At 44.2% G+C, this 13,185-nt stretch overlaps 1 protein-coding gene across 3 annotated transcripts in view; it reads right to left on the minus strand.

Moving 5' to 3' along the window:
- The window catches only part of LOC137418121 (ras-related protein Rab-11B), a 40,334-nt gene that overhangs the window by 8,698 nt on the left and 18,451 nt on the right, over nucleotides 1-13,185 (minus strand). For all 3 annotated transcript variants that reach the window (XM_068104108.2, XM_068104107.2, XM_068104109.1), the window contains exons 2-4: nucleotides 11,517-11,712; nucleotides 5,951-6,144; nucleotides 190-270 (exon numbers count right to left, since the gene is read on the minus strand). In XM_068104108.2, coding sequence (XP_067960209.1) covers nucleotides 190-270; nucleotides 5,951-6,144; nucleotides 11,517-11,712 — 471 coding nt within the window. The remainder of the gene's footprint in view (nucleotides 1-189; nucleotides 271-5,950; nucleotides 6,145-11,516; nucleotides 11,713-13,185) is intronic.

A 13,185-nucleotide genomic window follows, 5' to 3' on the forward strand; every position in this document is an offset into this window, starting at 1 on the left:
CACATTTGGGCACAGGAACACACCGGGCTCTATAAAAAGGCCTCCAACACAATACATACACAAAGGTGGTATAATTAACTCTCTCTTCTTCGACATCAAACAAATATATCAGAAATATCAAATGTATTCATTCTTTAACCAATATAAACAGCAAATTCTTAGTTCTTGATTTTGAGCAGCAACACCTACCGGCAAGGATGTTCTGAAAGGCCGCTTCAACATTTGTGGAGTCAAGAGCTGATGTCTCGATAAATGACAAATTGTTCTTTTCTGCAATCACACAGATGGGATAAAAATAAAACTATAACAGAGTTGATTCATTTCCGACCTAAGGCAAAGTTGAAAGATGGCAAAGAGTTCCATTAGGAATGAGCCAATATCAATTTTTTCCCCTGTTTTTTTTTTTGTATTTTTTTTGTATACTGAATCGAGGCTCGTGAAAGGGATGACAACCACGAAGGAAAGACAGCACAGGGGGACCACGAGGGAAAGACAGCACAGGGGGACCACGAGGGAAAGACAGCACAGGGGGACCACGAGGGAAAGACAGCACAGGGGGACCACGAGGGAAAGACAGCACAGGGGGACCACGAGGGAAAGACAGTACAGGGGGACCACGAGGGAAAGACAGCACAGGGGGACCGCGAGGGAAAGACAGCACAGGGGGACCACGAGAGAAAGACAGCACAGGGGGACCGCGAGGGAAAGACAGTACAGGGGGACCACGAGGGAAAGACAGCACAGGGGGACCACGAGGGAAAGACAGCACAGGGGGACCGCGAGGGAAAGACCCCTGTTTTGACCCCTGTTACCATAACTCCCCACTCCCTGGGCCATGAATTGGAGGTCAAATCCCAAAGAAGGTTGGATATTTCATGTGTACCCCCAATGTTGATAGTATATACAAATTTTTATTTTAAATTTTTAAAAACGTGCTTGTATGTTTTAGTATTTGACCTGAGACCCTACCCCAGTGGGTGGGGTCCAATAGTGATACTACCCTCGTACCTTCTTGCCATGTGGTGATCATAACTACCAAGTTTGGTGAATTTCTGCACAACCGTTTAAGAAGAAATAGTGTGATAGACAGAGACTGACCCGATTACAATATCCCCCGTTTCTTTTTTTTATTAAAAAGCGTTGTGCAAGGCTACTAGCACACATACAGTCACGTGAAAAAGTAGGTACACCCCGTGTAAAGTTTTGACTTTTTCAACATATTTCAACATACAGCTATTTGATCTTCATTTCAACAATATTGATAGATAAAGGTGATATAACAATATTGATAGATAAAGGTGATATAATAAAACAAATATCATGAAACATTTACATTTTGGAGTCCATTGTATAATTTAAATAAACATAAATGCAAATTTCACATGTGGAAAAAGTAAGTACACCCCAACATTTATCACTACTTCAAATACCTAAAATTAGAATCAGGTGCACCAGCTCAGGTGCAAGTGATTAGAACATCGTTAGAGAGGATCTTGGAGGAACCTGTCTTATTTAAACCTCAGACATTTAGTTTGGTTTGCTCTTTGTTGTTGAAGTGTGCGGCGTCACCATGCCTAGATCAAAAGAGCTCTCTGAGGCCTTCAGAAAGAAGGTTATAGATGCCTACATGTCTGGGAAGGGATTTAAAAAGATATCCAAACAATTTGAAATCAATCATTCGACTGTCCGGAAGATCATCTACAAGTGGAGAAGATTCCAAACAACTGCCAACTTGTTCAGGCCAGGCCACCCCAGCAAGTTCAGCCCGAGAGCAGACCGCAAGATGCTGAAAGAAGTCTCTAAGAACCCCAGAATGTCATCACGGGACCGACAGGTAGCTCTTGCCACTGTTGATGTCAAAGTGCATGAGTCTACCATTAGAAAGAGGCTGCACAAATTTGATCGACATGGGAGGTGTGCCAGGAGAAAACCTTTGCTATCCAGAAAGAACATCAGGGCAAGACTAAAGTTTGCCAATGAACACCTAGGCAAAGACCAGCACTTCTGGAACAATGTGCTCTGGACAAATGAGTCAAAGGTAGAGCTATTTGGCCACAGTACCAGAAGACATGTTTGGCGAAAACCAAAGACAGCATTTGACCACAAGAACCTGATACCAACTGTAAAGCATGGTGGTGGAAATATTATGGTTTGGGGCAGCTTTGCTGCATCAGGGCCTGGGCAGCTCACCATCATAGAATCGACTATGAATTCTTCATTGTACCAGAGGGTGCTTGAGGATAATGTGAGGCCATCTGTCGGGAAGTTGAAGCTCAACCGAAGGTGGACCTTGCAACATGACAATGACCCTAAACATACTAGTAAATCCACCAAGGAATGGCTGAAAAGAAAGAAATGGAGGGTTCTGGAATGGCCAAGTCAAAGCCCGGATCTAAATCCCATCGAGTTGTTGTGGGGGGATTTCAAACGAGCTGTGCATGCAAGAAACCCCTCAAACATCGCACAGCTGAAATACTTCTGCATGGAGGAGTGGGCAAAAATTTCTCCCAGTCGATGTCAGAGACTGGTAGACAGTTGTAAGAAATGCCTGCTTGAGGTTGTTTCTGCCAAAGGGGGCAATATCACCTATTAGAGCCAAGGGTGTACTTACTTTTTCCACATGCGAAATTTGCATTTATGTTTATTTAAATTATACAATGGACTACAAAATGTAAATGTTTCATGATATTTGTTATATTATATCACCTTTATCTATCAATATTGTTGAAATGAAGATCAAATAGCTGTATGTTGAAATATGTTGAAAAAGTCAAAACTGTACATGGGGTGTACTTACTTTTTCACGTGACTGTACCTGCACCAAGTTTGACTAAGATCCCTTCAGCCGTTCTCAAGTTATCGCGGTAATGAAAACCTATCCTGGACGGATGGACGGACAACCTAAAAACATAATGCCTCCGTCAACTTGGTCGGTGGAGGCATTAAAAAAAAAAATCACCGTGTAGTTACCCTAATCATCTCAATCAGAGCCCTATGCAACATCCTCCTTTGTAACGTAAAAATTTATGTCTCCTTCAGCCATTCGGCATAGTTTATACTAGCTAGGCCCAGACCCAATCAAGTTGCACTATGAGATACGCTCTACATGGCAACGATGTCCTTACTCAGATGCGGCGACCAAAACTAAACAATATTCTAGATACGCCCTCACTAAATTCCTGTACAGAGTTAACACTACCTCTTTTGATTTATAATTTACGAGAATATAAGACCCGTCGCTTCGCTGATGGGAATACCAATCTTATAGAGATAGATTTACATATGCTCGTGAGAGGAATTGAGGTCACCTGCATCTTCCCTTTCGTGAAACACCATGTCGCATTAATCCACCACCCCTCATGTATAGAGAATACAGTGCAGAGGGGAAGAGGGACTTGTGCCATTTTTGCTTGCATAATAAATAGATGGTACAGTGTATTGACAGGCAGGTTTTCAGATAAAATAAATAAAAATTAACTTTCACCCTTTAAAAATCCTGCAAACGAATTGCCCCTTGCAAACAAATTGCCCCTTGCTCCAAGTCTGTAACTCAGCAATTGACATTATCTGCATGACATCTGAAACCTGAGTAATCCTTCACCACTGTCTGCACCTCTGATGCCACCTAGAGGTATCGTTACCTCACATGCATACCACAAAGCAGAGTTAAGCAACTGGTTCACTCTGTCTGTCTCAGTCTATGATCGAAGAACGACTTGATCTCAATTGAAATTTATATTTTCAACACGAGAAAACACGAATTAGAACACAAACCTGCAGTTTAGCAGTAGTTTGGCTCGAAATTTGGAAAACTGTATGGAATGTCGTCCCAATCGCGGTGTAAATCTTGCGCTGATCAGCGAGGCTGGTACATGGTACGGAAAAATAAAAATGAACTTTTATTTTGGATCTAAAATAAAATGAAATTCTAACACATGGATTGCGATTCCAGGATGTTTAAGATTATGCAAATTAAACTCAACGTCTATATTCATAAGATAATACAGAATACCGTATCATCCTTCAAACTTAAACTCCGAGCCGTTGAAAAGGCGACTATTTCCAGGATCAAGACGTGCTTTGGAGACCACGCAAGATCGAAGCAAAACAAATGGTTCATTTTTGATAAAGTAACATGACACTTTCGGTAAAAGAGTGAGCTAACCTTATGGAATGGTTTATAGTATTTGTATTTGTAAGCATTTTTAATGAAACAGTAATTATGAGCTTCGTGTGCTTAAAATTTTGTGTACTGGAAACATAACCCCCTTTTCCCATCGAAATATTGCTCTGACATTCGCGGATTCAACATTTGCGGCAATTTCAAGGACCACATCCTCCGCAAATGTCAGGGTTCTACAGTAGAGCATGATATTTCAAAACGTTGTGGACGGATTATGAGAAAACTTGGTGGATGACGTGTGTAGGTGACAAGAACAAGCTGATTAGATTTTGGATGAAGTCCGGATGCAGATCCAGTCTATCAGTGAGATAGAAAACGTAAACTAGAGGTAAATAGGCAGTGTTCTGGGCCCAGTCGTATTCCTGGTCTTCATCAGTGATCTCTCTGACTCTTTGGAAAATCCTGTTTTCTATTTGTTGATGACTCCACCCTTTGATGTGACATCCCTCATCCTTCAAATAGGCAAGCTCTGCAGCCTCTTCCCTCTTTTCAGACCTTGAAAAAAAAAATCACAGGTTGGTCAAAAATTTGAGCATATGTCTATCAATCGTAAAAAAAAATCTCACTCTCACTATCTCTCTCTGAAAAGACCATCTGGCAACAATCCTCTTGAAGAAGTTCCATCATTTAAACTCCTGGGTCTCACTATCAGCTATGATCTTTCTTGGGCAAACCACATTTCAAACTTTGCCTCCAAAACCAGCCGCCAACGATCTTCCGTCGTACAAAGTCCTTCCTTGGCACACCTGAATTCCTATCCACTTACAAGGCTTTCATCCACAGCTGGAAGGAGTACTGCTCTCCCCCTCTGGGCTGGTGCCCCTGCCTCACATCTTTCTCAGCTTGTCGTCATGGAAATGAAGGCCTTTAAGATTATTGGAATCTCCCATGATGAAGCTGTCTATGGGCTTGTCACTTTGCCACTGCAGACAGGTCTGTGGTCTCTCTGTCTTCTACCACCTCCTTTCTGGTCTTGCACTCTCCGCTCTTTACGTGCTTTGCCCCCCTCCACCCCCATGTTTCTGTAGGGCTCACATTGTCCACCATCAACTCCTTTTCTGGTGAAAGCACCTCAATCCAGGACCACTGCTCTCATACACTCATTCATTCCTCTTTTTGCCCAACTGTGGCATTAACTTCCACATACTCTTCAATCTCATTCTTCCATCCAGGTCTTCAAGACAGCTGTTCATCACCATCTCATATTATCCCGAATTCAAAAAGATGATCTTTTCTACCCATGTTAACCCCACCCAAATCCCCCTCCTGACAATTTTCCAGTTTTCCCCACTTGGATTTTCCTTCGGTATCCATCTTGTCCACCCCATGCATACTCTGTATCCATCCTGCCCACTCCATGCATGCGTGTTTTGCATCCTGTTTTTTGTCTGCTACATCCTGATCCGTTCAGTGTATTAGCTCTTCCACGAGCCTCGACTTTATGTATACAAAACAAACTGTTCAGCCTGGCGGAGCTATGCGATCTACCGAGCGCCATTCTAAATCTTTATATAACCAACATGGCTAAATCACTCACAAAGGAAGAGCATCCCTCTTGAAATCGAATGATCAGGCCATCATAATAAAAGGGGGAAAAACAATTTCCAGATGCACTTCAGAATGTGTACAACAGTTTTTGGTATTCTCTCAGTAGCATGCCAAAGTATGTATATTGTGGCAGCACATTAAAATAGTTAATAATTAGTCATCAAACGCAATCCAACTCCAAATGTCTGATAGTCTTCTGCCATACTTAAGGGGTTGTACCTGCAAAGGCACGCGCCTCATCCGTGGGCACGGCACGCAAGTGCCGCAGGTCGCTCTTGTTACCAACAAGCATGATGATGATGTTTGAGTCGGCATGGTCACGCAGCTCCTTGAGCCACCGCTCAACATTTTCATAAGTCAGGTGTTTGGCAATATCGTACACCAGCAAAGCACCCACTGCCCCACGGTAATACCTGGTTTAAATAGGAATGGAAGAAACAGTAGGAACAGCCACTAAGCTGTAGTGCTAGAACGATCATTTTGACCATTATATGTTGTGGTGTAAACAGAAACATATAGTGGGGGGGCCAATGTTTTCCCGTTGAATTCAAATGTTAATTTGTGGACACTGGTTGGGTTGTCTTTAGGGATGATAGAAGTTGTAGAAAAAATATGTCTCCATTTTTTTCAAGTTCTTTATAGCGGCCATTTTGGATTATCAAAATGGCGTTTGTTGAAAACCGAAATTGTCATTATCTTGGCTTCTAAATGACCTAGAGTGTTAATTTTGGTGTCCAAATGTACATATTTGCGGATACTTAATCCAATAAACACACATTTATACACCTACATATGATCAAAAGGGTTCTTATGGCAGCCATCTTGGATTTTCACGCACTTATGCCAACACATATATATATTTTTTTCCATCATTTTCACTTCTAAATCACATAAAGGCTGGACTTTAGTGTTCAAATGTACACTTATAATGTCTTTGTGCAATATTTTTAGTTGGCAGTGTTCATTGTTACATTGAAGGATCTCCATCCTTGCGTGTAGCTGATTGTGAGCCAGCCATCTGACGGGCTTCTTCAGCAAGCCTACTCAGCTCTGGTGCTGTCAGAAAGAACCTTTCGCGGGCACTGGCATTCTGGGTAATGCCCACAATACCCCCTGTCACCTTCATGATCCTGTTGATGTGCTCCAGTGCATGGTCCACACCTACAGCACAGAAGGGGATTTCATTCTTATGGACACTGAAGTTCCCATCCATGAACTCTTGGTAGATCCCTGGATCTGTCATCTTCAGGGCCTTCATCTCTGCAAGGTACCGGGGAGTCAGCCTGGCATATTTCTGTTTGTCATGTGCAAAGAAGTATATGCACATCTCATCCAGTGAAGACAGGTGAAGCTCAAATTGTCCATCACGGGTGGCACGGATGAATGTGTATATCAGCATTATCATCCGCATGTAGCGTCGCACAAACTTGAACAGTGGACTCTTGGCTTCTTTCCTCTCATCAAACTTTGCCATGGCCTCCAGGACTTCGTTTGACTCGAGGACAGCTAGCATGTTGTTCTGCGCGCTTGTCATCTCCTCTCGGTTGTGTAGATGACAGCTCTGGGCAACCTGTTGTGCTGACTGGGTACATGGGCCCCTCAGATGGGGATGCTCTTGGAAGAATTCGTCCACATAGAGGTCGAAGAGGGCTTGGACAGTGGTGATGTGGGCCTCCAAAGCCCTCTTCATGTGCTTGGCTTCCAGTATTTGTCTGGTCGTTGTTGGGCCATAGATATCAGCCTCAGACCAAGCCTCGTCAAGACCACTGTCCTCTATGGCATTCCCAGCAGCCCTCAGTGCAGCCATCACAGTGTGCATCTCCCCTAGTCGCAGTACCCACTTGCCTTTGCAGTCATCTCTGGTCATCTCCAGCTGTTTGGCTCGCTCATACAGGGCCATGTCTAAGGTGATCACTGTCTTCCTATCGGGACCCATGACCATGCAGTTGATTTGCTGTGTCTGTTTCAAGACTGTTATCAGTGTTTGCCATTCATGGGCTGGTGCTGCTACCAATGGCAGGGCGTTGACCTCTGTCAGAGGCTTCGAAGAGGAGAGCAGTGAGTTGTAGGCTGTCCAAGTTGGGATATCGTGATGCTTGATCCTACTGCCAGGTGGTTGTTTTGGATCGTGGACGAGTGACCCAACAGGGTCAGCATGCTGGGGTTCTGCAGCTTGCAGCTGGTCATCTGGTGGGATGATGTCGTCTTGTACGTCCTCAGCTTCAGCTGTTCGCATGATTGTGCGTGAAAGTAGCCACACTGTGTCCGTCGCAGAGTACGGCTTGGTGACATCTGGGTTTGACCGTGTCTTGAAGCTATACGTGGTACCTGTGGCAGATTGTTTGTTTGGTGCTTGGCAAGGAACAAAGTCTGGAGCAGTCAGAACCTTGAGTGAGCGGTGTCTGGCCTTTCGGTCATGTAGTGTCAGTGTTCTATGTTCATCTGTGGAGGGTGCATGTTCCCGTCGTTGGTAGAGTGCCCAGGCTGTAGCATGGAGTGTCCGCTTCCCATCAGGTGTGTCTTCATTGAAGTCACTGTTGTCCACTGCAAAGAAGACAAACGTCCCTATGCGCATGGTTCTTGGAAAGTATACACCCTGTTCTGTCGTAGACTCTATGACTGAGTTGGCCAGCTGTGTCTCCAACCGCAAGATCCGACTATAATCAACAGACAGACCGAACCCATGCAGGAAATCCAGAAGCTTCTTGTTTCTGGTGGACTGATGGACTACAATGGCAACGGCAAGCTGCTGTGGCCATTCTAAGCGATGGCGGAATGGTGCATCTGGCTCTTTGGGCTTGTACGTGACTTGGCGTTTTGACTTGTAGCCGTACATGATGTTCTGACTGATGGTTATAACATCTCGATGAATAGTGGCTGAGCGCATAGTCTCTGGCTCAATGCTCGTGGCTGGTCCTTCCAGTAGCCAGCGGAGGAAAGCATAGAGTACTTTGGGTACATGCTTTTCAGCATCATCAGTGTTCATTTCTCCTTCAAATTGCCATGGGTGCTTGTTCTGACAAGCAATGGCACTGCAGAGAACAGAGGCACTCTCAAACAGTTGTTCGATGTTTTTTTCATTTGTCTTCGTCATTGCATCTTCGACAGCTGCATCACGCACGGCAGTGGAGAATACACAGTCTGACTCGTTTCGACGTTTTGGTTTCATGAAGTGAACGTCATCAATGTGAGAGTTGATTTTCTCCTTCATGCCTTGGGTAGTAGGTGATGGGACATTGTGCACACCATTATTGTCAAGAATCCTGGAGTAAACCGACTTCAGGTCAGACATGTTGAGAATTTCACCAGCTTGGAGTAGAGAGCGAACAAGGCTGACAAACTCAATGTCTGCGGCTATTTTGATAACATTAGTTTCTTGCAGTATGTGTTCTTTGTCATCACTTGATGTCCCACTCTTGGGAGCACGTTGGACATTCTGCACCCAGCATGGGAGATGATACTTGACGTCGATCGCATGAGCATCATGTGCACTGATGGCAGCACTCAGCTGAACTTTCCACTTGTGGTTGCTGCCTTCTTCAACAGCTTTCTTCAGCTGTTTACCTGCGTTGAACGTGCATACAACATGTACACTTTCCTTAGTGACCTCTTGACAGAAGAAACAAAGGTCTCTGTTGAATGGAGTTGATGATGAACGTGTGAAGCGAAGAGTCTCGTCTTGCGTAGAACCTGAGGTACTTGCAGCGGCAGGTGCAGAAGAAGGACGTCCACACCTCTTATGAAGATGCTGGGTGTCGCCATGTTCGCAGGCTTTCTGGTGGCGAACTCTAGCACGCTCCAGGTGAGCAGTGTTGCATGTAGATCCATAACATGCCCGGTGCCACTTTGCTTTATTGTTCCTCAAGTCAGTGGCAGTGAAACAGCTTAATCGTTCGCTGATCTGTTTGAAGTCGGCATCACCATATCGTGCCCTCTCCTGGATGAACTGGAGAAACTTTGCATATGAGCCCAGTGCTGGCTCAGTCACTAGTGCACCTTGGGGATCCTGGCACTGAATGCAAAGTGTGAAATCAGTTTCTTTCTTGGTTTTCTTGCTTTTTGGCTCCATCATAGCTCAGGGTCACGAATCTGGAACATACAAATAACAAATAACAATTAAGATAGATGTGCATTAAGTTAGATTTTGGACACTGGTTCGGCTGTGCCATAAAAACCTATTTTTATCCCTTGTAGGTTATTAAAGAAGGTTTCATTCAATTCTCTATCCCCAAAAATGTACAACTGGACACCAGAATCGAAACTCTAGGTCATTTAGAAGCCAAGATAATGGAATTTTACGTTTTCGACATCCGCCATTTTGAAAATCCAAAATGGCCGCCATAAAGAACTTGAAACAATTGGAGACATATTTTTTCTAGAACTTATATCATCCCTAAAGACAGCCCAACCAGTGTCCAAAAATTAACAAGCAATTTCACCGGGCATTTCAATCTACTACATTGGCCCCCCCACTAATAGGGGCAATACCCCTGGCGCTCACCTGGTAGAATAAACAGGATACTACACTGACTAAAAGGTATTTTAAACCCATTTCAATGGTTGCTAGAAGACAGGGCAGCATGGAGAATCATACTAACATAATCATAAGACTTTAAATAAACAAACAAAAAAAATACGCATTTTGGGGGGCCACCCCCTTCCCTTCCCCAACCCTGTATACCTCCTCTGACCCCAATTTTTCTAATGCCTTGAACAAACATTGGTACATCACGGGTAATGAAGGTTGTGGTAAAGTTTCATCGAAATAGTGAGTGTAGTTTCAGAGGAAAAAGCAAATTCCTATTTTGGGGGGGGGGGGGGGGGGGGGGGGTGGGGGGGTGCGTCAAACCTGGATCCAGTTTGACACCCGGTAGACCCCCTTAGACCTCAATTTTTTATAATGCCATGAACAAACTTTAGTCACAACACAACAAATATCATTTGTGCCAAATTTGGTCGCAATCCAATCAGTGGTTTCGGAGAAGAAGTTTCAAGTCCTTCACTCTTTGCTCACCTTCACTCTTTCATTCCCCTTTTTCCCACCTCTGGAACAAACTCCCACACTCTATTCATCCCCACTGCTCCCTCCAGGTCTTTAAAACAGCTGTTCACCACCATCTTGTCGAGCCTCGAGCTTCCCCCATCCAAAACCTTGATCTTTTCTACCCCCACTAATTCAACCCAGATAGACTTTTTCGAAATTCCAACTTCTTTCCTGGAAGTCCTTGCAGTGTCCATATGTTTTATACCTCTCCCACCTCCCCCCAAACCCTCCCCCTCCCACAGTTCTCTCGATGTCCCTGGTCTCAAATGTTGCGTTTGTGTCCTTCCCCCTTTCTCCCCATCTTGTCTACCGCTCCCCTTATTTTGTGTTTTATGTGTCGGTTTGTGTCGGTTTGACTTTTTGTGTGATTAATGTTAGCTCTTTCACGAGCCTCGATCTTGTATACAAAAAAAAAAAAAAAAAAAGTGTTTATGGACGGACGGACTGACAGACGACGTGCTATCACATAAGCTCCCCTGAACTTCGTTCCAGGTGAGCTAAAATGACGCATAAAATAAACAAACAAATGCTTGCAAACAACTTAAACTAATGTTCACAAGAAGATGGACGGATGGACACACAGATTGACACACACAGTCAAGACTGTAATGCAACGACAGAAATACGATAATAAGGAAACACTATCATATGGTAACAGAAAAACCCAAGACCTTTCAAATTGCCCATGCCATCCACATGAATTACGAACATTCCACCTCAACCCTCCCCATTGCCTCTTACGCGGACGTGATGGCCCGGTAGCGTTCCTGCCCAGCCGTGTCCCAGATCTGCGCCTTGATTGTCTTGCCGTCTACCTGGATGCTACGAGTTGCAAACTCCACCCCGATGGTGCTCTTACTCTCCAAGTTGAACTCGTTGCGCGTGAAGCGAGATAGCAAGTTGCTCTTGCCAACACCAGAGTCTCCGATCAGAACGACTGCAAATATACAGGATATGACGTCAAAGAAAAACAGCTTTAGAAAAACATTGAAATTAGCCAACTATTACCAATCTAGTTTATCGAAAGTCTCGCTCACAATAGGTTTCTGTAATGTGGGAAAAAGGCTGGCAAGATGTCTTGCAGAAGGCTGGAAACAACAATTTACTAGTTTGGAACATGTACAATTTAAGGAAATCAAATCAAATCGGCAGTTCAATTCTGACCATGTTAAAGTCAAAGCAAAGACTAAATATGGTTCGTGCTGCCCCCTTCACTTGACATTTAGTATTTTAGACGATAGAGCGCCGACAAGCACCTTAAGTTGGAATCCTTAACTTTCCAACCCAAATTTCTCTCGATGCCATGTTCTCCCTTCTAGACATGGTAATGATAAACTTTCCTACTAATGTCTCCTGTTCCTCTCCTGCCCCAAAAGGATCATTTGGTCATTCGCTTGTGTGAGTAAACATATTTCTGGCTATTGTCAGAGAGCTGACTCAGCGCCATCTCGTCTGCAGTTATCCATCCTCTTGTTCTGGTACACATTACGATTATGTGGTGAGGCAGTCACTGTCAAACAACTTACCCTATCTCGATTCTCGATATCACCCAAACAACTTACCCTCTCTTCCTGGAAGGGAAATTTGACAGACGGCAACCTCAGATCGTTCCACAAACCTATAAGAAATTTGTGTTCACTCTCACGAAAGCCAAAAAAACATCTGGTCCACCTCAAGGCTGAACTGAACCTGTCCCCTTCTTCAAAGACCCAGTGGCGCCTTGTCAAGCATGTCTCTGGTGTGTAATAACCTCCTTCATCCCTTCCCTCACGTAAAATGGCACCACAGCTAACTGTCTGTGAGAAGGCTGAATGCTTCAATTCTGTGTTTGCTTCGAAATATTGTGTACCCAACCCCTACAGTAACCTCCCACACCCAACTGCTCCTGGATACTGTGCTTTCTCATTTGAGAAGATGGAGTTTTCTGGCAAACCTCAAGTCTGATTCTGTGACAACCACAGACGGCATCAGTGTATGTGTCTAAAAACCTGCTCTGTGGCTCTTGCTCATCCTCTTTATGCTCTGTTCACACGATCATTCTCTCTGGGTCAGTTTAAATCTGCCTGTAAGCTAGCCAACATCACCACCGCAATACACAAACATTGTGCAAAAACAGATCCTCTTAACTTCAGGCCTATTTTTGCTTGCTTCCAATTATGAGCAAGGTCATAGAACGAATCATTGAAGTTGACATCATATCCTCCCTTTTTTCCAATTCCCTGATCTCAGATCATTAGTTCGGTTTCAGACCCGGCCATTCTACCCTGGACATGATGCTCCGATACTCTCCCAACAATGAACGGAAGCCTTCACTGTCAGACAAAAGATCAGGGCCGTCTCTCTGGAAATATCTCGAGCATTTGATACAGTCTGGTACCCCACCTTGATCTCCAAACTCTCTGCCTTATCG

Source organism: Myxine glutinosa, chromosome 2 (genome assembly GCF_964187855.1).
Source record: "Myxine glutinosa chromosome 2, kmMyxGlut1.1, whole genome shotgun sequence".
In the NCBI taxonomy this organism is placed as follows: Eukaryota; Metazoa; Chordata; class Myxini; order Myxiniformes; family Myxinidae; genus Myxine; species Myxine glutinosa.